This window comes from Micropterus salmoides, unplaced genomic scaffold, assembly GCF_014851395.1.
Source record: "Micropterus salmoides isolate LMB-PRFRI ecotype aquatic unplaced genomic scaffold, ASM1485139v1 Ms_hic_scaffold_14, whole genome shotgun sequence".
NCBI lineage: Eukaryota > Metazoa > Chordata > Actinopteri > Centrarchiformes > Centrarchidae > Micropterus > Micropterus salmoides.
Genome location: NW_024040485.1, coordinates 10,581,976 through 10,607,980, shown reverse-complemented (window position 1 = coordinate 10,607,980; position 26,005 = coordinate 10,581,976). Strand labels below are relative to the sequence as shown.

Genomic DNA, 26,005 nt, shown 5'->3' with positions numbered 1-26,005 from the left:
AAAATAACTTTGGTTTAAAGGCTGCTCAAGTACACTAACCCACCCAGCTGGTACTTTTCACTTCTGTGTATTGTGAACAGAGACCGGGATGTTAAGTGATGAATGATAGCAAAGATATACAAGAGAACATGTGATGTGTGAATGAACAGCTGGGTAGTTTTGGGAGAAATACACCATGTAAACTCTGCACTGTCATTAGATAAAGTTAAATATAGAGGTAATTGAAGCAGGGACATCAGTGTTTTATGAGCAAAAACAACCAAACCTAAAACTAAACCATACAAGTTTTCTTTCTTTAAGAACACCACCCCCTTTGGCGTGAACATCCTTTTGGCACCGGGGCTTGTGCAAGACAACTGTGCTTCATCAAAGTGCTGAAAGTGATCTCTGATCCCTTGGCTGGTACGATGGAGTCTAGACATTGTCAGAAGTCATACATACAACTGGGCTGAGTTACAGAGACAAATATAACAGATTGCCACTTTCTTCAGCCACTTCCATACACCATGCACAGTGTTTGTGTGTGCGGCTGTAGTTGGGATCACTCGATGTGGTTGTATAGTTAATGGACAGCCTCAGAGCTGAACTGGGCTGGCAAGTGTTTACTTTTGTTGCAGAATGGGCTTGTTTGAGTACACTATGAGTCAGTGCATCACATAGGTGTTACTTTATCAGCCAGATGTGCGGGTGTGCCACAGCAAACCTTTGCATTATTGTCTCCTTACACTTATCACTGTGAATAATCTTTTTTGTGTATAATTGATGTTCAAGACTGAACTGTAATGTCAGTGTCTGCATACTGTTTGCATGACATCAAACACTTCAGGCTACTAAAAGTGCACTAGTTTGTGTTCTTCATGGAAGCATTCATATACACTCTAATTTGTTCCACCATCCCCATGGCTTTGTGATTTATACTTAGCAAGACTTTGACTCTACTCCCAAGGCGATCCTGTGGCTTTTGGGGGAGTTTTTACCATACAAGGAGAAGAGGAGTTTAGCTCGGTTTCCTGTGGGAGGGTTCTGATTTCTCTCACACCACATCTGATTCACTCTGTCTCTAATTCTCTTTCCCTTACCTCCTCTCTCTTTCTCCCTCTCTGTTCCCCTCTCCTGGTCCTGCTCCAAACCTCCTTTCCGCTCACTATGCAAACTGAACAACAAAAGATTGTACTAATCACCAAATCACTTCCAAAATCAATATTTGTTACATTAAATTGTCAGAATTGTATCTGAGCTATGTATTATGATAACATTGTGTGCAGCCAGCATCCTGACAGACCAAATAAGGCACACAGCCTCAACTCCTCTCACTGCAGGACACGATGTAAGCTTGTGTTAACCCAGAGTTTTAAAGCTATCAAACTGCCACCACTTTCCTAAACTTCTGCCAAAAAAGGCTCCAGTTTCCCTCGCCTGCTAAAAAGACTTTAGATTTAGGTCTCTAAATCTCAAAGAGAAAATTATAGATTTGTGGATCCATGTATTTGATGTCTTTCAATTTGGCAGATTTCCTCAGGGTGATCCAACTTCTGAACAGCCTACACGTTACTTATTGTGAAACACACATTTCTTATTCTCTTCTACAAATCTATGGATGTGATATGAGGCATAACTGGTCAGAACCTCACACAATATGATCTCAGCCATCCTTCAGTTTACCTGGAAAAAGTCAAAATCTTCAAATTTGAGGATAACTGGTTGCCACTGGACAGCGACAATAGCTCATCAAATTCAAAGCCAGGAAAGTGTCTAAGTAATAATAGCTAATCATGGGATGCACGCTGCAATAGTGGCGTCGTAAAAAAACAAGAAATGCATGTGTCTTATTGCATCTTCAGATGTCACTTAAATGGCCACTGTACATCTCACTGTTCTTTGAATTTCCTTGTAATCTTTATTTTTAGCCTCGGGCAGCTGGCACACAAGAGTTGAAAGCAAACAGATGGGTCCATTAGTGCTGATGTCACCAGCACACATACACAGACATACGCACCTCCCACTCGCTACGACAATTTCAAATTGACCACTGTTTGCACAAAGATGAATAATTACAAAAATAATAACAAAAATATCAATATCTAACATTTTTTTACATTTGCTTTTCTTGTTATTGCATTAAGAGAATACCATGCATGGCACATTTTCCAAAGCATAAAATCATATTCCTGGAAACCATCTCAGTGACAAAAGATGTATCTACCAGTCAACAATGCTTTTTATATGGTGCGCCTTACAAATTACAGATCTAAATAAAGGTCTGTCAGACCAATAGTAATTAAGAGGATCTTAATTGCAGTAGACCTGTGGTTTATGTCTGTGTTGCTCGACTGTAAAGCTCTGGCTGCCTGGTGTAGATCACACACAGACAGCTCTTTCCCTAGATATTCTTTGGCTGGATCATTTTCCATACAGCCCTTTTTCATACTGCGGTAGAATGAAAACTATGTCCTTTTCTAACCAACTCTGGTATTAACATCAATTTGAACATTCCTAAGGAAGAACACAGAGATATAGATATGCAGCCCAAAGGGGGGGGGGGGGGCTAAGTTACTCATATTACTAATGTGAACAATTCCTTTTGATTTCTGAGTTACAGACCCATCTCCTTCATTCTACTTGCTATCCCTCTCCTGTTCTGTCCAAAACAAAAAGGCCATAATCCAAATAAGGATACAGGCTGGATATTGCCAATACATCTACACTACTTTGATCCTCCAAAGAGCCCCCAAGAGGTGAAGTTTAGATAAGGGAGGGGGGCACAGTAACTTCTAGAGTAGCTAAGGCGGGGAGTGGCAGAAGGGGTATACGGTGGGAAAGGGCTGTCACTAGAGACTGGGGCTGTCTCCAAACCTCCAGTTTTAAATCACATTGAGCTCCACCGACTCTCAGTTTGCATCCTCCTCTCTTCCCCTGAGCTCACTCGCTCTGAGCTTGCCCTCTGTTTCTCCTCCTCTCTGCTGGTTGCTCTCCCTGTCGACCTTGTGAAGGCTCTTGTAAGGTATCTTCCTCTGTACATCTGCAACAACTTTTAACCTAAAGAAATAAAAACTTTTTTTCACCTCCGAAATCTGCAAAACACTGAGACACAACTGTCGCTATGGAGGCCATCAAAAAGAAGATGCAGATGCTGAAGTTGGACAAGGAGAACGCCATCGACAGGGCAGAGCAGGCTGAGTCTGACCAGAAGGCAGCAGAGGACAAATGCAAGCTGGTGAGACAGGCTGATGTGATGACTGACAGAGTAATGGTTGCAATTTCACTGAAGATACAATCAACAATTCAATATTTTAATTTATTGACTTTCATATATATGCTACAAAAAACTTTATTGATCTCAATTGAAGTGTCACAGTAGCTAAAAGAGGTACAAGAATAATCTAAATTTTTTAAAATTAATTATTCCAAGCAAACTGTAAATAAAAAGTAACAAAATGGGTTATTGAAGTTTTTCTGTGATGTACTGCATAACAATGAAACATCAGCTGGGTTATTTTGTATGTGATTTTGTGTACATTTTCCATATCACAATAGATATTGATATCAAAAAGGATTCTTAATAATGTTGTGATATGGATTTCATCATCAACAATCAAACAGCCCTATTTAGAGTGGAAAGAAATATCAAGGTTTTTGTAACATCTACTTGCTCTATTCAGAACAGATTTTTGAGTCTTTCATCCACTGATGAGCCAAATTTAATTTAGGTTGATTTTTTTGTGAAAACAGTCCAATGTGATTAATTTGTTATTCATATATAATATAGCATATTGGTGTACAATAATTTGGTCTACAACAAACAAACAAATAAATAAATACCAAGTCACAGACTGCAGAGGGGCTCAATATAAAATATATGTCAAGTATTTCCTAAAGCACCAAATGCTGAATTACAGAGAGCAGCTGATGCTGAGCCCCCAGGCCAATGTGGTCTTCTGGTGGGAAGGAGAAAATGAAGGATGTCTGCAGGACATAATATCCACAGTGAACCAGAGTTAGTAGCAGCCCATCTATAACAGCTGTCATTCAGACTCTTGAGCAGAAGAGTACTACTCTTATCCAGCATCCTTATCTGGAGTTAAGTTTGTACTATATCAAAGAAAACCTCACAAATTCCAAATATCTGCACCTCCATATTTGGTGCTCCAGTGCGAGAACCTTAGGCAGTGTGATATTTCAAGGGCTAACTTAATGATAGCGTAGTTGTACCACTTGATACAGGCAAAGTAGAATCTGCAGATGAAATAGGATATTTGAGGTTTCTAAATAGAGGCAATTATTGCACAGTGGGATGTGGTGTCATCATCATGCAGGTATGAGAGGAATGCTAGAGAGCAGAGAGTTAGAGGGGCACTGACAAAGCAAGGAGCTAAAGCAAATGGAAAGAATCCTCTCTCTAGTGGCTAATGCCCTAATCATACCCTCAGAGAGCACAGAGTGACAGTTGTCACTGGCACTGCACATATGGACCCCTGGCATGTCTTCCACATCAAGGAGCAGTCAACATGAAATTCTAGAAGATTATGCAGGAGTCTTTAGTTTGTTTAGATGGCAGAGATACAAGCAATGCTAAGAGATGCTTCCTTTGCTATTATTGGCACCATGAGGTGAACATCAGTGCACAGTTAAGCTGACAGAAGGCACTTAAAATACACAAACCTAACACTAAATATCAACATACATAACTGACAACAGACTCCAGCAGCTATTAAAGGATTGGTTCATCGGTTCACCCTAATTACAAAAGAATTGCTAGCTGCTAGCCATGCTAGCAGAGTGGCTCTGGTAATAGCAAGGTCAGTTGTTCTAACACTTTAGTCCAGAGTGAAATATTTAACAATGATAAGATAGCTTACCATGAAAAAGACACCTAACTTGGGTACTAGTTACATCTGAGTGTTTCTGGGTATTGACCAAGTCTACCTAAGTGATTTAATCAAAAGTATTAACAAATCACAAACTTCCTGACTCTCTGCCATCTGGCTTCTTTCAGCTGGAGGATGAGCTGCTCGCTCTGCAGAAGAAACTTAAGGGAACAGAAGATGAGCTGGACAAGTACTCAGAGGCCCTGAAGGATGCTCAGGAGAAACTGGAACTGTCGGAGAAGAAGGCCACAGATGTGAGTTAACCACAAAGACGCCATCTGAAACACATTATTCACATTACAGTGGAGTACCACAACTTCTACATTTTAAAACTTAGTATTGATAACCACTCTTTTAGAGGGACTGAACTCAATATCACTATGATTGAGAAAGGATCAGTGACGGAGACAAACAGCAGATCTTTTCTATAGAAAAAAAACTACTGCTTACAGTCTCCCATGTCTGGATTCGTCTTAATAGTTTACTGTAGTTTGGTTGCTTCTAGAGTGAAGAAACATAGCAGCAGAGTGATTAAAATACTGAAATTCAGAATATATAATTAAAAACTATTTTGAAATGTATCTAGTCATGATTAAAGTGACTTGGTTTCTATGATTTCAACAATCAGTCAGTCATTCCTGTGAAAGGTTTGCCATGAGATTCAACATGAAAATCCCTTATTAAACACAGACATCTCAGTATATATGTCGGACACAATTTACACTAAAGTCCTAATTTTAATCTGCTACCCAGCACCTATTGTTCAGCCACAATGTAGAAGGCAACTAACAACGCTGAAATTAATCCTGAAATGACTAACTTGTATATTCTAATCCAGATAGTGTTTGTAACAGAGCTATTTCTCAAGCACAGACAAAACTTGGCCAGCCTCTAGCCGACCAGGAATCCCAGGAATGCAGCTTAAGCAAACAGAGAACCCCATACTGCAGTGTTTAATGAAATCAATGCTCTGGCTTTTGGGGGGGCGGAGATATAACACTTTGCTCTTTCTGGCCTTATAGTACATACCCAATCTGTGACAATAGAGCATCTATTTCATTTAAGATAGCTATCTTTTATCTAAAGCAAAACATTGAAAAAATATATATAATGACAGACAGACTGGACTGGACTTTGCTTTTTTGAGCCATCATGACATATCTTATTGATATGGCATCAGAAATACTTTTCTAACGTGGTTTCACCAGTGACGCAGGATGATTCTTTTCTTTCACTGTCTAGTTTTTCAAATTTTTTGGGAAAATGTATTATCTAGGATTAATAAGACAATTACAATTAATTACTAAAATGACATTATTTTACAAATGATAAAAGTACTTGAAAATGACATGGTAGTACAAAATGGTTAAACTATACTAATCTTTATTTAAGATTTCAACTAAGTCACTTACAACTGTGACTCTTTTTACAAAATGAACCAAAACACTGACAAAGGGGAAGATCTTGGATATTACAGTTATTTTCATGATCAATTAATCAGCTGATTATTTTCTTGATTAATTATTATCTCGATTAATTGTTTGGTCCTTAAAATGGCAGAAAATAATGATAAACTATTTTCACAATTTTTCACAAAGTTTCTTGAAGCCCAAGTCTCTTTGCTGACCAACAGTCCAAAGATATTAATTTAACTATCACATTAAGACTTTAAATAGCAGCACATTCTTACAATATAGTCAAAATTGTTGCGAATTAATTTTCAAATAACTAATGACCTATCACAGGGGTTTTCAAAGTGTGAGGTGGGCCTCCCTAGGGGGCTCCAAACAGTTTCCGGGGAGGCTCAGAGAATGGAAGTGAAACAATATAACATTATTAGGCTACTACATTATCAAAAGGAGATCACATAAAATAGCCTACATGTGTGAGAGTTCAGAGATACAGTAGTTTTTGGGAGGCCCGCAGTCTCAGACTGAAAACCCCTGACCTATCAGATGCCCACATATCTGCGCTTTGCAGAACTGCTTCTTCTTCTAATGTGTTTCACACTGATTATTACGGATGCATATTATATGCCTTCATATAAATGTGAAGAGAAAATAAATCCGGTCTTTGCTCTGAAAAGTGAGGAGGAGGAAGAGGAGGCAGTAGGCTACGGCGGAATGTGTCGCCACCCGATGGCTGCGGGTCATGTCTGCAACCAAATCAATTTACATTCCAGGCTGCAGGTCAACAACCCCTGTTGAAGAGGATTATTGCCGACCCCACCCAACCCTTACCCCCCTCCTCCCTTTCTAGAACTAAATCTTTGGACCTTTGCTTTCTCTTCAGTTTACAACTGCCCTCTTCCTTTAACTTTAACTCTTCTTCTCTTACCATATCCAATCATATGCTGTGATTCATAGTTATGATTCAGACTGTTGAATCAAATGAGGCAACTCTTCCTCTCAATCTCTTCCCTCCCCCTTCTAATCAGAGCAGAAAAATGCAGCCCAACACCTTATGTTTGCCATATAAGTCCACAATAGAAAACCCAGACTCTATCTCTCCATGTCACACACACACACACACACACACACACACACACGGATACACACCTTTTTTGTGGAGGAAAAGAGCAGTGCCTTCCCCTCCTAAATCCTGTGATGTCATCTGATATCCAGGCTTCTTCACGGGATTGGAGGATCTCGCCATAAATTTCCTGAAAACTCCCTGCCGTTTTTTTTCCCCATCCCAACACTGCACGTCCCTGACTTCCTGCCGAAGAAAAAAAAGTTTTCCTCGGAGTCTGCAACTTTGACGCAAATCAATAACTTTTTTAAAAAGAGCATTTAAGCTACAGCCTGTCAATCTAGACAGCTACATTTTGGGGCTCCTGGTTTAGTTTTGAGAAAACAAAGTATTCGAGATTATGGAGGTAGTGAAGAAGAAAATCCAAACCCTTCAGCTACAAGTTGATGAGGCAGAAGATCGTGCATTGGCCGTACAAAGGGAGTTGGACACTGAACGGGAACTGCGCGAAAAAGTGAGATCATTTACCATTTATCCAACTTCGGTCGCATTTAGTATTTTTCAGGCTCACGTAGCCTACCTGTTGGGCATCTGTATTGAGGATTGTATGGTAATCTAACACGCAAACAGTCAGAGTTTTAGGACAGGTAGCGATAATGATACGCTCATAACGTTCCTGTAAGAATTTCAAACTTTGCCTGCGTATCCCAATAGCAGATGTGCTTTTTAAAAACTTGTAATGTTTCAATATAGTCGTTGTGGTGGCTTATGGGAAGTTGGGGCATCGTTGTAGCGAAATTCCTTCGCTACTCCTTGTTCGGCAGCGTTGTCAAACAGAAATCCGCCCTAAATCTTCTCAAACACCTAGAATCGAAACGAGTGCCCTCACTATTAGCCTACAGTAACTGTCCGCGTGGCTGTTGAAATGTTAAAGAGTGGCAGGCGTACACCGTTTTAAAAGCTTTCCCAGTTTATGTAAGACAGTTGGAAAATGGTTTATTCCTGATCGGTCAAGCATCCAGTAACTTTTGTTCAACTCGCCCTTTGAGCTTTTTAACTGAATAACATACTGCACATATCTGAAAGGATCTGTAATCCTCCTCCTCCTCCCCCTCTTCAGCTTCTACACAGGAAGAAGACAGCATTGTTATCTGTGATATCAGTATGGAAGGAAACAGGCCTAGAAGAAGTTGTCCCACAAACATGCATAGGTTTGCATTACAAAAGTCAGGCCAGCTGTAGCCGACCACTTCAGCTATGTCAGGGTTAACAGTGTCACTCTGTTATTCTGCATCAGCAGTTTTCAAAGTAGGCTATCTGATCAAGCTGCAAAGTCCAGGTCTCATCATGGTTGTTGCCAGTAAAAGTGATTACACATTTAAAAAAACTGACTTAATGGACAGGAGGAAAAAAGAAAATAAAAAGGCATAAATAATACTCAAACCAAGAAGCAAGAAATTGGTATACATAAACTAATTACACCTTACCCCTACTGCAGTTTTAATGAGACCTTAGACTCAAAACCCAAAGCCAACGACTCACACAGTGTCCGATAGGCAGCCTTGGCCTTCCTAAGCAGTATCCTTCCTCTTGTGGCACCAGCATGTTTCCTGGCTGACCTCTGGCCTTGCTCTCTTCCTCTGTGTGCTGCTATAGGCAGAGGGCGATGTGGCTTCTTTGAACCGCAGGATCCAGCTGGTGGAGGAGGAGTTGGACCGCGCTCAGGAGAGACTGGCCACGGCCCTGCAGAAACTGGAGGAGGCTGAGAAGGCCGCAGACGAGAGTGAGAGGTGGGAATCAACACAGACCACAGTCATAATAGTCTTTGAGTTAAACAAGATTAGAAAATAATCATTTTACGGTTTTGAGATTATGTGATTTATGTACAACAAAACCATTGATATGATGATGATGATGAGTAATAAATGTTTCAACCTTTTCTGGAGAACATCCATGAGCTCATTCGTAACTTTCATGGAGAGCCTACCAGGAAAATGTGTAAAAACAGAGTCCTAGCATCTCCATAATGTTGAGACTGAAACCACAAAAAAATATACATATGTCATAAGCAGTCATAATTTAACATGTCATCCGACACAAGTGGCTGAGATGCCTCACTGCTTCAGTAATGTCAAGGAATGTGTCTTTCTGATCATCAGGGGCATGAAGGTGATTGAGAACAGAGCCATGAAAGATGAGGAGAAGATGGAGATCCAGGAGATGCAACTCAAAGAAGCCAAACACATCGCTGAGGAGGCAGACCGCAAATACGAGGAGGTGCGGGCGCACAGATCAAATTCCAGCTGACTTTCAGTTTTCAGAATAAATCTGATGTGATTTCTGTTTTTGCTCAGCTGTGATTTTATGTCTTTTTTTCTTTTTTTTAAATGTCAGGTTGCACGTAAACTGGTAATCCTTGAGGGTGAGCTGGAGAGAGCAGAAGAGAGGGCAGAGATTGCAGAACTGTAAGCACAAAAGCATTGAAGAAATTAAATGCATGCTTGCAAGCGTCCTTCAGTTGTTAACCAGATAACAGGTCCACATCAAATGTGTTCAGAAAATGTGTTTCTCTACCCGTACAGTAAGTGTGGCGACCTGGAAGAAGAGCTGAAGAATGTCACCAACAACCTGAAGTCGCTAGAGGCTCAGTCTGATAAGGTAAGTGTTCTGGAGATTTGATGAGGTAGAGGAAGTGTTACACATTCAGTTCACCTGCCCATGCATCCCTTTTCTGTCCAGAATGATCTGACTTTCTTAAAAAGAGAATATTATGTAACACGCATATTTAATAGAGTTTATAACATAGATATTGAGCATAAAAAGGTGGAACAACTCATTTTTACATATAAAAACATTGTAATATTTATTGCTTTGATGATGATATTATGTTCTTCAACTATTCCTCTGTCTCTATAGTACTCTGAGAAAGAGGACAAATATGAGGAGGAGATTAAAGTCCTGAATGACAGACTTAAGGAGGTAAGTTCATGACTGCTCAAGCTATATTCTCTGTGGGAAGCTGTGACTGTGTGATTTAATAGAATTATTGTTTTTTTAAAAGGCGGAAACCCGTGCGGAATTCGCAGAAAGGACAGTGGCTAAGCTGGAAAAGACCATAGATGACTTAGAAGGTAATGTTTACACATCAATAATGATCAGCCAGAAAATTATTTCCATATGACACTTTTAACCCTCCTTTTCAATCCTACACTGAGCTACACTGTTTGCTTTGTTCAAACCTTTATCATTCTTAACTTTCTTATTCTTAATCTTTGATCTGATTTCTTTCTTTCCCCTCCGTGGTCTGCACTATTCTGCATTACCCTCCGAACCTGCTCCATCTGCTCTCTCCTTGCCCTTTGACCTGCAGACGAACTGTACACTCAGAAGCTGAAATACAAGGCTATCAGTGAGGAGCTGGATCATGCCCTCAATGATATGAACACCTTGTAAACCTTGCATTTAGCTGATGATGATTTCTCTTTATCTCCCCTTGCCTGATTGGAAGCACTTTGTCTCTTATATTCTCACTTTGCTCTCACTGCATCTTGCTCCTTTTGCATTCAGCTAAACTCAATAAAGATATTTTTCTCTTTTGCCCTGTCTACTGTCATTTCAGTTAAGCCTGCTTTTCACCACTCTGCAGCTGTAACAGCCAATAGTTTCTTATATTTATTGGCCACTATGAAAATGCCACAGTTGTAGGTTTACATATCGTATACAATTGTGTTTCTTTTGTTGTGTCTGCTCTTAAATGAACCATATTTTATTTGCGTACACATTGCACTTATGTGATCAATTAATCGGTTCACTGAAATAGCCACTGCATTTTATATCGGCTGGTATGTTTTATTGCAGAGGGCCTATCACACGCAAAAGAAGAAAACATAGGAATGCACCAAGTCCTGGACCAAACACTGCAGGAGCTGAATAGCTTGTAGAATGCCAAGAAGAACATCAAACAATAAAAAAAAAAGAGATTTTATACATGCCATCCATTCTCTGTAATTTCACTCTTATTCCTGGTTGTTAAAACACATGTACCCCTTTTTTATATATTTATAGTTATTTTGTTTCCCTTTATAAAAAATGATTTTGGGTCCATATGATGTTCAGTTTCAGTGCTGGAAATTGTTTTGTAGGCTAAACTCTGAGCACAAATAAAACTGATGATGATAAACTGATAAACTTTTATGTGTTATGTCATCTGTGTTGCGCCCTCTGTAAGTATGCACACAGTTCTGCATGTGTGTTTGTACATCTCGCTCAGGTAGTATCAATGCAGCCATAAACTGTAACAGCAGAAAGAGCTCAGTGTTTTCTGTGTGCTCTGCTAAGACAGTGAATGCATTAAACACAAAACTAGAGCTATTGCTTCAATGTTAGCCTTTTGGCCCCACAATTGTAACGTCACTGAGTACTGATTTGTTTTTCAAGTTAAGATACATTCATTGCCACAAATACGGACACCCCTGCATGTCTGTCACATAATACACTACCTCTCCCAGAAAATTGTTGCAATTACAAATGCTTGAGTACTCTCATGTTTATTTATTGTGTTTGCATAGTAAATTGTGAAATTTAACTTGTTTTGCGAGTAAAATCTTGATCTGCATCACTACTATCTATAGCTGCATATAAATGTAGTGGAGTAAAAAGTAGGGGAGAGCGGGGTAAGTTGTCTCGTGTGTAAGTTGTCACACTGCTCATAACTCCAACACTAGAGGCTCTATGTCAAAAATCAAATAGCCATTTTGTGTGACTTCTTTTTCTATGTTCAACTTCCTGTTTACATGTGGTCAAGGTCACTCTAATCTGAGGTGAGCACAATTTTATTATTTTTTTGCTTCAAAAGTAAAACATTTGCACTTTACATTTTATGTATTCCAACCTCATTAGGTATGAATGTTCAAAATGATAACTTTGTACATAGTAGAGGAGACAATAACGTGTCTTTTGATACTTCAGGTGAAGTGCTATGTTAAGCTAACCTTAGCACACATGTCAGTTTGGGGCAAGTTGTCTCAATGACTTTGGGGCAAGTTGTCACATGTGATTACTTGCTCCAGTACAAATAAACACATAGAACATGCTCAAAAAACTATGTGAAATTGTGTAATTACCTCTGACATCAGTATTAAATGATTCTGTAAATATTATTATATTATACACTGTACAGCAGCAGCGATATGCCTGGATAAGACTGAATTCATGACAGGGTATATACGGTCTTATACCGTAGGCATGTAGTATGTTAGTAGACACAAACACACACACACACACACACACTACAGCATACAGTTATTAATTTAGTTAGGCAACAAGGGTAGCAGACAAATACGTTTAACACTCAAATTTACTTGTAATTGCATGGAGGAATGTGTTTTTGAAGGAAGGAAGGAAATTATCAACAGAAGACAGAGAATGGCAGTACACCACCTGACATAATGTTAAAGCGAGTAGGTGGAGGTAGGTAGGTGAAGTTAAAGAACAAATCAATCAGAATTACAGCTAAGGATTTTGACATAAGCGGCTGACATCTCTTTTGGCCTCATCTATGTGGAGCCATTTTCATACAGTATTCCAAAGGAGACGTGGTTTAAGTGTGTGAAATGCAACAAATGGGCCTGCGCTGTTTGCACCTCAGGCCAGGCAATTTCTGTGTGCCAGAACTGTGACTCTAAACACGTCTGATTAGTCAGATACATATGTACGCTGTACAGAAATGCTAAATTAATTGCATTAGTGTGTTTAAACACCACATCTGTTTAGTTAAGAAGTTACACATTTAATAAAGTTATCTGCAGGATTATATTCAATTACCATAGATCTATTTGCACTCCAGAGAACGTTAGAAGTTCAAAGAAAGACGTGCCACTTAATGTGTGCTCTGCCAACATTTGTGTTTTGATTTAAATTATTTACTTTCCAAATTCTCTAGGCTTGATTGCTGATTGATTATATTTTTAGTTCTGGTTACAATTTGAAATTGAAATCAATATTCACAAGTTTCTAACTGTTTGATAATGCAGTGTGACAACTTACCTGCCGATGGGGCAAATTGTCACAAGTGCACACTCTCTATTCAACAGTCTACAACTCCATTATGAGATAAGATATGAAGATGTGATGAATACAAAACTTCTGCCCAAGACTCCATTCTTTCATTTGGTATGACATTTGTACCATTGTGATGTAAGGTGCCCAGTAAATGTTAGACAGTGTGAAAAGTGAGACAACATACCCCGCTCTCCCCTACAATATATTATTCTGAAAAGTACAAGTGTAAAGTAGAATAAAGGAAAGTATTTAAGTAGCCTATAAGTACCTCAAAATTGTACTTAAGTAGACTAGGCGACTTGAGTAAACGCACTTACTGCAGACCATGGTCAGTAAAGTGAGTAAACGCCCACTGGACCAGTTACATATAAACCGCAATTGAATTCCGAGCCAGTAGGGGGCGGCTTTTCTGTATATTCAGTCGCTGCTTCGCCGGGCGGGATTTCCGCAATAATATCAAGTATGGCGAAGACATACGATTATTTGTTTAAATTACTGTTAATCGGCGACTCTGGTGTCGGGAAGACATGTGTTCTGTTCAGGTTTTCAGAAGACGCCTTCAACTCCACGTTCATCTCAACAATAGGTACGTTTTTGTTGCTGTAACGTTAACTTAAACGGCCTTGCCGTCTGTTTACATACGTCAATGGGCTGTTTCATAGGCGCGGTCTACTTGCTGGAATGCTGGCAACGCTATGTTGACGGATGGCAGGAAGTTTCTTTGTCATTATTTAATAATATTCTTTCAGATATTAATTGGTTAATAAGAAACAACATAGGGGGACATTATTCACGGTGTGTTTAGCATGAGGCTAATGCAAAGTAAATACGTTTGTGCTGTTTTATAAACTGATGCCGGGTGGGTTTCCTGTTTGCTAAATGTTAGCGACATAGCTCGAACGCTAGCCATTAGGCCACGTCTACATCCTGGTAAGACACCGGAAAGAATAATATGAAGCAAGCTATAGCTGATTAATTTAAGCATTTTTAAGCTGTTGTTCTTTCATGCACACATCATTGCCGTCTGTCGTGAAAAGAAGCCGACTCGCCATTCATTCCCTGTCTATTAGTGTCTTTTTTCTTTTCTTTTTTTTTTGTGTCGCAGCAGTGTCAGCCAATATTTGACAGGTATACTGAGCTAGCAAGCTAACGTTATGATTGACATGCATGATCCTTCTTTATCCCTCCAGGCATTGATTTCAAGATTAGGACAATAGAGCTTGACGGCAAGAAGATAAAGTTACAGATATGGTAAGTTTAGCTTAATTCTGTTAATGCAGGACATGTGTCATGATGGCGGTGTTTGATCAGTATTTTGCTAACAAAGTATGGGTGGCGCACACTTTACTCAAGAAAAGGTTCCTGACAGATGTGGGGTGCTCATAGTTCCTATAACACTCTTGAAATATCAATTATCGACCTTAAAAGTCGTTTAATTGTTTCAAAATTCAATGTAAAGGTTTGTAATTGTAATTTCAGCAGAATTAGTTTCACTCAATTCAAATTTGCTGAATCCCAGTAGAACAGTATTACCAAAACTTCAAGGACTGTTGTTTTCTCTTTATCTGAAGTTTCTGTTTTAATGACAAAGTCATGGTTTTTTAGCTTACTGTATAAAATTCATCAATTTAATACCTATCTCTATAACGATACCTCCCTTATATACAAGTGTGTTGGAAAAAGTCCATGTAAGATAAACCAACCGCTTTACCTGTCATATGGGAAAGTTTCCCATATGATTGATCTAAATATTTATTGTACACACACATTTCATATTTATTCTTAAACTTCCTGATATGACATTTTGAGATGTCATAATGCTGCTGTTTTTTTTTGTTTTTTTTTTTTTTTCAGGGATACTGCTGGCCAGGAGCGCTTCCGAACAATCACAACAGCCTACTACAGAGGAGCTATGGTTAGTGCCTTAACGTGACAGACAGGAACATAAATCCATAGCTCTTGAGTTCTGTTAATCTCAAAGCATTTTATTTACTCTTCTTTACAGGGAATCATGCTTGTCTACGACATCACCAACGAGAAGTCGTTTGAAAATATCAAGAACTGGATAAGGAACATAGAGGAGGTACTTATTGGCCAAAATACACTCTACTTTACATGTTTGCTACCTTCAAAATACCCAAATGGTACCATGTTGTTTTTACTAAATTTCTGTTCTCTTGATTCAGCATGCATCATCTGATGTTGAGAAGATGGTCCTTGGCAACAAGTGTGACATCAACGACAAACGGCAGGTGTCCAAAGACAGGGGAGAGAAGGTGAGAAACTTTGAAGTTAAAATAATTTGTTGTCATTGGGTTATACAGTATTTGATAATAGTATGTGATAATGAAATAATAATTTTGCACTATTGTACTGGTGTAATGTGAAAATGTGTCAACAGACTTTGTAAAGTTTAAGTTGATGTAATTTTCCCATTATATTTCAGCTTGCATTGGAGTATGGCATAAAATTCATGGAGACAAGTGCAAAGGCCAACATCAATGTGGAAAATGTAGGTAGCCATTCTTCCTTGAGTTATAATATACTTAACAGATCATTGTCATCAGTGTGACATGTGTATTTGTTCTGGTTCACAGGCATTTTTAACGCTCGCCAGAGACATCAAATCAAAAATGGACACAAAATTAGTAAGAACTCTTTGATGACACTACTTAGTATTTAGCACTGTAAGAAATTTATATATCTGATATTGCTATTCAGCAACTGTCAAATATTTCATAATTTGAAACACGTTTTCCTGGTTTCAAACTTCTCAAATCAAAAGCGGTGTGCCTCTGGTTGCAGAAAAGTACATAAGGATTTTTGTACCATATGAGAGGCAGCCACTGAGTGTTGAACAGTTGTATATGAGAGTGACCTGTTAATTTGTCACATTTGCAGGAGGGCAACATGCCGCAGGGAAGCAGTCATGGCGTCAAGATCTCAGAGCCTCAGAAAAAGACCAGCTTCTTCCGCTGTAGCCTACTCTGAGGGCGGAGGCCTTCAATACTGGCTGCCAGCTGGCTGGACATAAACGGACTGTGCTAGCTTTTAGCACTTCCTTCCCCATTGATCTTTCTGTCCTACCAGTCCACACAAACCGGTATATTCCCAGTAAGAGAAGGGCTTCCTCTTCTCGCTTCCTCTTCCAAAAGCTTCCAGTGGTGCATCTCTTCCATTTAAAGGAGATCTGTTGTCTTTGTGGGTCACAGTGTTTGACCGTTCAAGGACTCAACCAGGACCATTGTCCAGATGTTCCTTATCACACAAAAGACAGGCTCTTACTTCTGATGTTAATCTTTGTACTACGCACTCATATTTCACACCAGTGCCAGTAGCACAACCGAGGAAGATAAATCATTTGATTAATGCCAAGGTTTTGGGATTGCAAATACAAATGTGATATTTAGATCTATTTTTATTAGTGCTCTCTCCCTTTATGTTATAAATGTCAACCAGAGACTGAAAGGCTAGATCTCTAGTGAAACAGAGTTGCACACGCTTTCATTTTCATTTCAACAGTCAAGGATCAGAGAGGAATTGGATTGAAATGTGCTCTATTTGAGTTCTACTCTCTGGTTTATGTGTAATCCTTGACAATCATCCAATGTGACTAAAATGCATGTTTCAACATGCCCCAATCAATACACACTGCCTCCAACTCATTTGAACCTCACTCTAGTAGCTTTCAGGTGCTGGAAGACAGTTTGGCTACACAAAACCTAAAAATACAATCCAGAGTTTTGCCTCTGAAGTACTGCTGTCAAATTATCCGCAGAACATTGGCTTCTCCTTAAGCTTTATCTGGTGTAGTAACCTCCAAGAAAGTAATGTACGTACAACACTTTTGAGCACATTGTGGTGTGAAAGTGAAACACTGCTTTGTAAACCATTTGTAAGTACACTACAACAATATGTGCACACTGTATAATTAAAATAATCCTCCACAAATAAGTGCAGTGTAATAAGATTATGGATGCAATTGATTTTTTTTTTTTTTTTTTTTTTTTTAATTACCCATTATTTGATTGATTGGCCTACAAAATGTCAGAAAATAGTAAGTTTCCTGTTAAAACTATGAGTTTACTATCATATAAGACAAAAAGCAGCAACTCCTTCTCACATTTGAGGAACTGGGACCAGTGAAGGATTGGTATGAGAATTTACTTAAAATGGTCAATAGATCAATTTATTTTCTCTCACTTGACAAATTGGTCCAACTCCAAATAGGATTAAAGTGCTGGTTTTTAATTTGACTTGAAGGTTTTGTCGCAGCTCTGTTTCACAGTCTAGCTAAATGATGTCTCCAGTTATCTGATCAGCAATTAAAATCCCTCCTTGAAGTTTCGCACTGTAAGCCCCAGCTCCCCTTGCACTTTACCAGTAACTCGTGTTTTGTGTGTAGTCTGTGCCAATTGATAGTTTTGCAATACAATTACTTAAAAAATCCATTGAGTCTTGGTGGTAAAATGTGCGTAATGCCTAAATTTTACTACACTTACTTATAAATGACTTGATTTTCTTTGCTATTTCACTGCTTCTGATCCACTGTCATTATCTAGTTCACTGAAAAGCATTGCTCTAACATACTTTAACAGCTATATATATTTATATAAAGGAAAAATACTTTGCAGGCCTCTGTTTCTATGCTACTGCCCTGCCAAATTGTAGTTTAAAAGTGACGTTTTCTTGGCTTATTACACGAACACTGCCTTGACCTAAGCTGAGAGGTGGGCCTATTAGTATCATTCTGATGTGTTTCATTATTGCACTGTAGTTCGACCACTAGGTGGCACCACAGGCACAGTATACATTATAGGCGACCACCTGAACTCAAATTTTAATCAGTATTTTAAGAACGCAAGCCACAGTGAACTAAACTTGATCCGAACATGTACCCACTGTTTAACATTGACGTTGAGTCTCAATCTATTCCTGTTCTTCATGGTTACTTCATACATATTTTACTAGTCTGAAAACCAAACTCCTATATGCACAATATCGAGGGAGGATCTGCTTTTGCTTGCCTACACTTTTTTGTTTTATATATAATATATATATATAAAAATAATCTCAAATAATTTGGGACCTCATGATTACCATGGCCATTTGTCTTAACTGCTAATACTCAGTTCTGTCATAGGTGAGCTATGCATTGTGAATCTTGGACCTGTGCATATTTGTGAAATGTAACTTTCAGACATAATTGTAGACCTGTACAGTTGAATGTATGGGCTTTTTTTTTGTTTGTTTTTTTGTGTCATTCACTGAGCTAAGAACAGCATGGGCTCTGTTTATAGAAATGTCATTGTTACATCAATGCAATTGAAATTTTGCATAATGGAAGATTAAGTGGGAGAGGTCTGGATGTTGAAATGCAGAGATAGTGCTGTTGTCTCATTTGAGTGATACTGTAGCTTTAATTCATAAACAGAAAGATAGGGAGCAGTTTCAGCTGAATTGATACTGTCTTTTGTTTTGTTTTGAAGTCATATCTTTTTCTTAAGACTCCTATCACATGTCATAATATATTGTACATCCCTTTTTACAGCCATATTTTCATTCCGTCAATTGTGAAGTCCACAAAAAGAAGAATATGTTTTGGGAGAAAAAAAGTGAAGAAAAATAACATTGTAAATATCACATTGAAAACAGATCTACTTAAATTGTACTGTACTTTCTAAACCCATATGAAAATGTATCTACAATTTGTAGATATGTGTACTTTTGATTTAATAAAATAAGATTATAAAACCTCACATTCACTGTCTATTGGCTGGCTGTGTGCTCAAACTAAACTATCAGTTGACTCCATGCTCCCACAATGGAACTTGTCATAACAAAATGGCTCTCCTTTTATTAGCCGGCCATGACCCACAGGAATATTCTGGCATGGGTTTCTTTTATAGTCTGGTAAAACTGAACCCCTTCATATACAAAACACAAATCTACTGTTGATGGTCAAAACTAATGAGCCTTGTCTTTATGGGTTGTTTGATGCCACCACCTGACGACAGACCTGCTGTCACACAGTGACTAGTGTTATTTCTGCATTTGCACTAATACAAATTTGATGTGGACTTAGAATGTAAGTCTAACAAATCTTAAGATGGTCAGTGCAAGACAGTCATGCTCCTATTAAATACAAGATAATTTGTAGTTACTCTGGATGATAAATGTTAAAATCTAATGAGCTCTGATGAAGATCAGAATGCTTTTAGTTATCTTTTTTCCAGTTTTTTTTTTTTTACAAAATAAAACAAAACTCTAGGCATTTACAAGACGATTTGTAGTTTTTGGTTGAGATGTCCAGACGTTCCGCAGTGTTGTAAGTGCACCACATAGCTTCATTTCTTTATATCCTTATGTGGAAGGTGCTGTGAACAGACATCACAATAGTTTGATTTCCTCATTAGAAGCCAGGGTTAAAAACAAATGTAAATAGGTAAATCCACATTAGATTACAATTACTGATAAATGACAAATTTGACATGAATGTGTTCTCATGTAACGTGTATGTGAGCTAAACCTTCATTTTATCTTCTAGTAAAGGGTCACTATTGGCCCACCTGAGAAAGTCTGGAGCTCGAACTATCATGTGCTGGAAGTCCTCCAGTGACAGACGTCCGTCATTGTCCAGGTCAGCCTCATCTATGACCTTTTCACAAACCATCCTCACCTCGTCTTCTGTCAGCTCATTACGGGTCAGTTTGTTCACTGTCTTCTCCAGGTCTGACTTGCAGATGAAGTCATCATTGTTGAAATCTTGCACAAAAGAAGATAGCTAGAGGTGAAATTATTGGTTGATTAATCGATTAGTCGAGCAACTATTTTAATAATCCATTAATCATTCAAGTCATTCTTTAAGCAAAAATACCTAAAATCTATTGTTTCCTCCTTTTAAATCTGAGTGTTTGCTGGTTTTCTTTGTATTTTATCATATTAAACTAAATATCTTTAGGTTTTGGACTAATTCTTCACTATTTTCTGACATTTTATGGACTAAACAATTTATTGAACAGATTAATCAATAATGACGATAATTGGTTATTATTCTTAGTTAACTGTTAGAGACATGTGTTTCATATATTCTAAAGTAATTTCCATAGTTTATTTTTATTTGAATTATTTCTGACAATATTCAGTTTATTCAAATTGGACTTCATGGTCAATAAAATTGCATGAGCTCTTGATGATGCAAACTGCAATGTTATTCACATGGTAATATATTGATGTATACTGAAGGCATTGATTAAACATATTTGTCAAGCCTTACATATTCATCCAACACACCCAGTCCTTCATTAGAGAGGTCACTTCAGGTCCATGCAACCTCATCATGCTTGTTCACAACACAACTATACTTCAGTTATGTTTTAACTGTGTCACCTTCCATGGGGTTTCTTCTCTGTTGGTCATAATAATGAATGAAAAGTTTCCTTGACCCATGACCATGGTGATGTGTATGTAACCTCTTCATCTGTCAGCGTTTGTTAATTAGAGGGGACCCTAGTGCTGAGCGCAAACTGGGCTTTGACAAGCTCTTTGCCTCTATAATGGGCTGGTTAATCATTTATAACATTCCATGCACCATCCGTCATGCTTACAGCTCCGAAGCCCTTCACCATGCTCCCGTTTCATATGCTTGTACCATATTAACATTTAAAAGATGTTTCATCTGCTTTTATTGAACTTACTTGGGAAGATACAGTATTAGTTCATAGTTCAATTTTAGAGAGATTTCATGATTTTGTTGCATAAAAGTAGGGCCTATTTTGGTATCACAGCGGCTCTTTACACTATGGAGTTACATATGATTCTAATCTTCAGTTTAGGGTCCTAGTCACCATGATCCATTGGGACTTTTATTGATCTTATGAAATTTGCTTTTCAACATCATTTTGAACAAATGATAGAATAAAATTATGCGTTATTTGTGTTTGACCCCATTTGGGTAAGTACAATGGAAGTTCATATTCATATGCTCTGTATCCGTGATTAGTGTTGACAGTACTTTTTACACAGCACTGCTCAAATTCTAAAGTCTATTTGGATTTCTGTTATTGGAGTTATGCAGTATAACCTTTGTTGGAAAAAGATCTATCTGACCTCAAACAAAAGTAATGTCACTATGTAGAATAACATTATGTCCATTTCTTTGTCTGTGAAAGACAAACAAAAGGAAATACAAATCAGTTCATCGAGCACATACAGTATTTCATATAAAACACTAGATCTTTCTTTGTTGTTTCCTTGTTGTCTTTGGGATCTGTGGAACAACAAACAAGGAAAAAGGAAAAGCCAATTTAAACTAAACCCAATGAAAATTGGAACTCATTGATTTGTTTTTATACTCTACCACTTCTTCGGATATTTTACCATAAATTTTGAAAGCGTAGTATGCCTTGAGGTCACGAGGAGCCATCTCACTCATGACTGAAAACATGTCCAAGAAGTCATCCAGTGTCATGTTTCCCTCCCCGTCCTCAGAGAAAACCTCAGCAATCCTCTGGCGAAATGGGTTGTCCTGGACAGAGGGGACACCAGTACTTCTGTAACAGTCTGATAAAACTTCTGTAAACAATTCAGTGCTGTTAATCATACAGAACTATGAACCGGTGCTTGCTGGCTTTAATGACTTTCCTGTGCTCTGAGATTGTGTGTTTTTGTTATTTTGTTGGTTTTTATGTCTGATTTTTGTTTTTCAAATGATAATTCATGAAAGCTATTAAATTGGAATAATGAAAGTTTATAAGGGAAAGTATAATCTTGACAGTCTAACTTTCTCTTTCTCAAGACATGTCAGTGACCAGCATGTTAACACACCTGTTTACTGTGCTGTCATTGTGTAAAGAGGCATATAATTGACCTATATCCAAGAAGTATGCCCTGAGGGACTCACCAGCATTCTTAAAGTTTAAAGGAGTCGGGTAACATATAACCTTTCAAAGAATTCTGCCGATTAGTTGGCTGTTAATAATGGATTAGGAACACTGGGAGAGAGCGGGTCTGCAGGGTGTGTGTGGACCAGTGGGTCTACCTTCAGCTCTGGCATGCTGCCAATCAGCTCATATGGTAACTTCACATCTGGGTTGCTGGTGTAGTCAAGGGGAACGAGTTGCGGTGCCAAATCCCGATAGCGGTCGAACAGTCTAGGAACAGTTTAAAAAGTTTTACTTTCAATATTAAATTATGCAACATCTTCTATGTTATGTAGTTGTGTATTTTAGAGATGCAATTGGCTGCTAAGAAAAGTTAGGACTCCTACTATTAAGCTGGAATCTATTTTCTCTATTGGGGTCAACTCTGAAAAATGAGTTTCAGTACAGTAAAGTTCTAAAAGCAAGATTTTAAATACCATGTGATCTGGTATGGTAGCCTGCCCCACAGTACAGGTCTCCCGATACAGTAGTTTAGAGTTACAGTGTAGTATTGTGCGGAACAGAACAAAATAACAGCTGTGTCAGCTGTGTTACATGAGCATTGACTCAAATATATTAAGATTTAAAACTGTTTTGATCACAGTAAAATAATTTTCTCACCTGAGAATTTCTTTTCTTGTAAAATATGTACAGTCCTGCAAATACAATCATATCATGGCAAGTTATTGCAAAGTTAGATTAGGATGCAGTTGTTCTTAGACAGTCTGGTGCTAATTTACTTGTTTTACACAGTGGTGGTAGAAAATTCATATATTTACTTATAGTAATAGTAGCAATCCCACACTACAAAAATTCTCCAGTACAAGTAAAAGTCATTCATTTAAAAACGTGTTGAGTATCAAAAGCAAATGTAGTCATTATGCATTATCAGTGTCACGTTTAGTTAACTACTTTATATACTTTTGGGTAGTCTCATATATACCAATGCTAAGTTAATCATGTGTTTTTTGTTTAAAATCTAAATCTAAAAAGTAACTAGTACCTATAGCTATGAAATAAATGTAGTGAGTATGCATTTACATCTGAAATGTAGTGGAGTAGAAGTTTAAAGTAGCATCCAATGGAAACACTTACAATTATCTCAGAATAATACCTAAGTACAGTGCTACAGTGAGGAAACTAGTTTTATATATAAACAGATACATAATCCTCTGAAGTGTTTGAGTTGGAGAACAAAATATAAAATCAGGAAAGCTTTGACTTAGTTCAACACTACCCTGAAGAGGTGCACTACCTGACCCTGGATCATCTACTTTTCTTAATAGGAAGTTTACAAAATACAAAGAAGTCTGATAAGTGTATCAGCCTTGTTTACAGATGCCGGTAGCAAGTACTGATAAGAGAAGCACCATTAGAGTAAGTGAGACTAAACATCTCATTCAGAAAGGAATGACACTAACCTGATAGGCATCTAGCTGCTGTGCAGTAAAGATGGTCTGTTTATTCCCCATGTCTGAATGCGCAAACACCAAGCCTCAGTTCCATCGCTGCTCCAACATGAAGTGTTTTTTTAAGATGTGTGGATATGTCAGATATGAAATACTGGGACAAAAGGAAGCCAGAGCCAAAGAGGAGATCAGGTGTCTGGCTGCCACAGGGCCCTTTGGTCCCCATTATAATGGCAGCATTTCATCGTTTTCTCCATTGTGAATAGCAGCCCCTTTGACAGTGAACAAGGGCTGTCGTCCAGCATCATGCCAAGTGGTATCAACCCCCTTTAGTGCCACTCTATGGCCAACGCCTCGGCCACTGCTCAGGTTACACTCTTTAGAGAAAGGGTTTTGTAGTGGGCAAAAAGACTTTTTGATGGGAGACAATTTTTGTTTTAAGCTGAGAACTCAATTATTGGCTATTTATCTAATTATTGACTACATTTTCCCTTTCAGTTTTAGGTATCTATCTGACCTAAAACTTAACTTCCAAAAAATATGTACTAATTTTGAACATGCCTTGAGGCACTGAAATCAAACTTTGCCTTTTACCCTGCTATTATAATTTAGACTAGCAGATGTACACCAGTACACTCTGACTAATGCATGTATTCCACCTTTACCTCACACTATTGTACTTGGCATTTTATATATTTTCTTTAGAAAATCAGATTCATCACGGCACTCTATGTCAGTGGGTCCCAGCCCGGGGGTCCCAATAAAGTTTAGAGGGTATTAAAAAGTTTAAAATTGAATCCACAAAAGTCTTAAATATTTTCTCTTTCCTGCTGCAGTAATGTGAGTTTATATAATGTTTTAGTGTTTGATTGCAGGCTGTCAGGGGGCATTACACACCTATAAACTTAAAGTGAGATTGTTTTGATCATGGATTGTGTGTGCAAGAGGCTGTTCTGTCCTGTTCTTGTGGCATTTCAGTCAGAACAATTGGACTTATAGCAAACACTACCACCACTGCTCCGTATAGTTGCTATAGGAAGCTCATTGTCAAGTGTCAAGTGTCAAATTTAGCAAAAATTTAAATTATTGAATACTTTTTCATTGGTTAACATATCCATCCATTTTCTGCTACTTATCTGGGTCCAGGTTCATTTATCATTTTATCATTAGGAATAATTGTTATATCCTGCTGGGAAGTACTAACCCTAACCCTATCCTTAACCCTAATTGGACCTTACCATCCATTCTGATTTTCCATAATGCTTTCATACTTTGGCTGGAATGATCAGAAACAGGTATTAAATTGAAGTCTATGTGATTTTAAAAATATACATTTAACTTGGTGAAAATGTTACACTAAAGAAAGTCATTTACAACTCATGTATACACTAAGGCCAAAACCTCTGAAAAGTTGCTGCTCTGCCAAGTATAGAACCATACTGCCAAATTAAATATTTGTGCTATTTCCATTTGCAAGTGTTGTGAGTACTTTATTTTTAAAGTCTGTATTTTCTCTGACAGCCGATGCTTCATGTTGTTCAAATTTGTAATGGCAAGACAAACTACAAGATAACTCTGATTGCTCAAGTGAATGAGAGGAATAAACCCTAATTAAAAGAAGAACAGGCCCTATTAGGTTTGAACTTCGCAGTTGCAGTTCAAGTGACAAGAGAGAAATATCTGGAACATATCAGCTAATTAAAAGATTTGACTCAATGGTTTATTTACCAGGGCTGAAAATGAAAAGTACAATGAAGAATGCTTGAGGAATTTAGCTTAATATTCAAATTTCATCAACAGCTTGCTGTAGACTTGCTTCTACGTTTTTTCTTTCTAACAAATGCTGTGTTTTGAATAATATGTACCATTGTATCTTCTTTTACAAAATACAGTAAATTCTATTATTATTCTTTCCCTTTTTAATGTTTTATACTACATTGGATAGCTGTCACAAACAGAAATGTCTAGACATTACATCCTCCCTGTCTTTTCCTCTGCAGTCTATGCTGGGTGTAGAGGCAGACAATGAAAGTGATGCTACCCATCGATCTAAGCTGAGCACAGTGAACAATACAGATGTCCATGAAACCCATGCCAGGAGACTTCTGAGCCCTCAAGTTTGGATTCTTCAGCCCAGGATCAAGGTAATATTAAAAGTTATCTCGGGGAAAATGTGTTTGTTCTTCTTACTATGGATGCTGCTGTTATAGGTAAGTCTCTTCATGAAATACACAGTATTTCTACTTTTCTTCTTCCACCACTGCTGAGTACTGTATTA

General features: G+C 38.1%; 3 protein-coding genes across 5 annotated transcripts; 2 read left to right on the top strand and 1 right to left on the bottom strand.

Moving 5' to 3' along the window:
* The first annotated feature begins 2,550 nt into the window (after positions 1 to 2,550).
* On the top strand, positions 2,551 to 11,525 carry LOC119901854 (tropomyosin alpha-4 chain). 2 transcript variants are annotated; one of them, XM_038717579.1, is made up of 9 exons: positions 2,551 to 3,214; positions 4,994 to 5,119; positions 8,994 to 9,127; positions 9,497 to 9,614; positions 9,732 to 9,802; positions 9,920 to 9,995; positions 10,254 to 10,316; positions 10,399 to 10,468; positions 11,196 to 11,525. In XM_038717579.1, exons 1-9 carry the CDS (start codon positions 3,101 to 3,103, stop codon positions 11,276 to 11,278), a joined length of 855 nt encoding a protein of 284 aa, XP_038573507.1. In that variant the 5' UTR covers positions 2,551 to 3,100; the 3' UTR covers positions 11,279 to 11,525. The 2 variants fall into 2 exon arrangements, with proteins under 2 accessions (XP_038573507.1, XP_038573508.1); XM_038717580.1 differs by lacking the exons at positions 2,551 to 3,214; positions 4,994 to 5,119 and adding an exon at positions 7,540 to 7,851.
* Positions 11,526 to 13,802: 2,277 nt separating this feature from the next.
* Positions 13,803 to 19,156, top strand: LOC119901852 (ras-related protein Rab-8A-like). Its single transcript, XM_038717576.1, has 8 exons — positions 13,803 to 13,983; positions 14,588 to 14,648; positions 15,252 to 15,312; positions 15,403 to 15,480; positions 15,584 to 15,673; positions 15,844 to 15,909; positions 15,995 to 16,045; positions 16,299 to 19,156. The coding sequence occupies exons 1-8, from the start codon at positions 13,860 to 13,862 to the stop codon at positions 16,386 to 16,388; spliced, it is 621 nt and encodes a 206-aa protein (XP_038573504.1). The 5' UTR covers positions 13,803 to 13,859; the 3' UTR covers positions 16,389 to 19,156.
* A 125-nt stretch (positions 19,157 to 19,281) lies between these two features.
* On the bottom strand, positions 19,282 to 23,790 carry cib3 (calcium and integrin binding family member 3). 2 transcript variants are annotated; one of them, XM_038717577.1, is made up of 6 exons: positions 23,740 to 23,790; positions 22,940 to 22,974; positions 22,438 to 22,549; positions 21,777 to 21,924; positions 19,967 to 20,162; positions 19,282 to 19,774 (listed from the first exon to the last, which is right to left on the bottom strand). In XM_038717577.1, the coding sequence occupies exons 1-6, from the start codon at positions 23,788 to 23,790 to the stop codon at positions 19,753 to 19,755; spliced, it is 564 nt and encodes a 187-aa protein (XP_038573505.1). In that variant the 3' UTR covers positions 19,282 to 19,752. The 2 variants fall into 2 exon arrangements, with proteins under 2 accessions (XP_038573505.1, XP_038573506.1); XM_038717578.1 differs by lacking the exons at positions 22,438 to 22,549; positions 22,940 to 22,974.
* Between the last annotated feature and the right edge of the window lie 2,215 nt (positions 23,791 to 26,005).

Excerpts from the sequence above, each read along its gene's own strand:
- cib3 (XM_038717577.1), bottom strand. The coding sequence starts at position 23,790 with ATGGGGAATAAACAGACCATCTTTACTGCACAGCAGCTAGATGCCTAT. Across the intron at positions 22,975-23,739 it reads AGCAGCTAGATGCCTATCAG|GACTGTACATATTTTACAAG; the intron begins GTTAGTGTCATT and ends TTGTATTTGCAG. Across the intron at positions 22,550-22,939 it reads ACAAGAAAAGAAATTCTCAG|ACTGTTCGACCGCTATCGGG; the intron begins GTGAGAAAATTA and ends AACTGTTCCTAG.
- LOC119901852 (XM_038717576.1), top strand. The coding sequence starts at position 13,860 with ATGGCGAAGACATACGATTATTTGTTTAAATTACTGTTAATCGGCGAC. Across the intron at positions 13,984-14,587 it reads CACGTTCATCTCAACAATAG|GCATTGATTTCAAGATTAGG; the intron begins GTACGTTTTTGT and ends TTATCCCTCCAG. Across the intron at positions 15,481-15,583 it reads GGATAAGGAACATAGAGGAG|CATGCATCATCTGATGTTGA; the intron begins GTACTTATTGGC and ends CTCTTGATTCAG.
- LOC119901854 (XM_038717579.1), top strand. The coding sequence starts at position 3,101 with ATGGAGGCCATCAAAAAGAAGATGCAGATGCTGAAGTTGGACAAGGAG. Across the intron at positions 3,215-4,993 it reads CAGAGGACAAATGCAAGCTG|CTGGAGGATGAGCTGCTCGC; the intron begins GTGAGACAGGCT and ends GGCTTCTTTCAG. Across the intron at positions 9,996-10,253 it reads TAGAGGCTCAGTCTGATAAG|TACTCTGAGAAAGAGGACAA; the intron begins GTAAGTGTTCTG and ends CTGTCTCTATAG.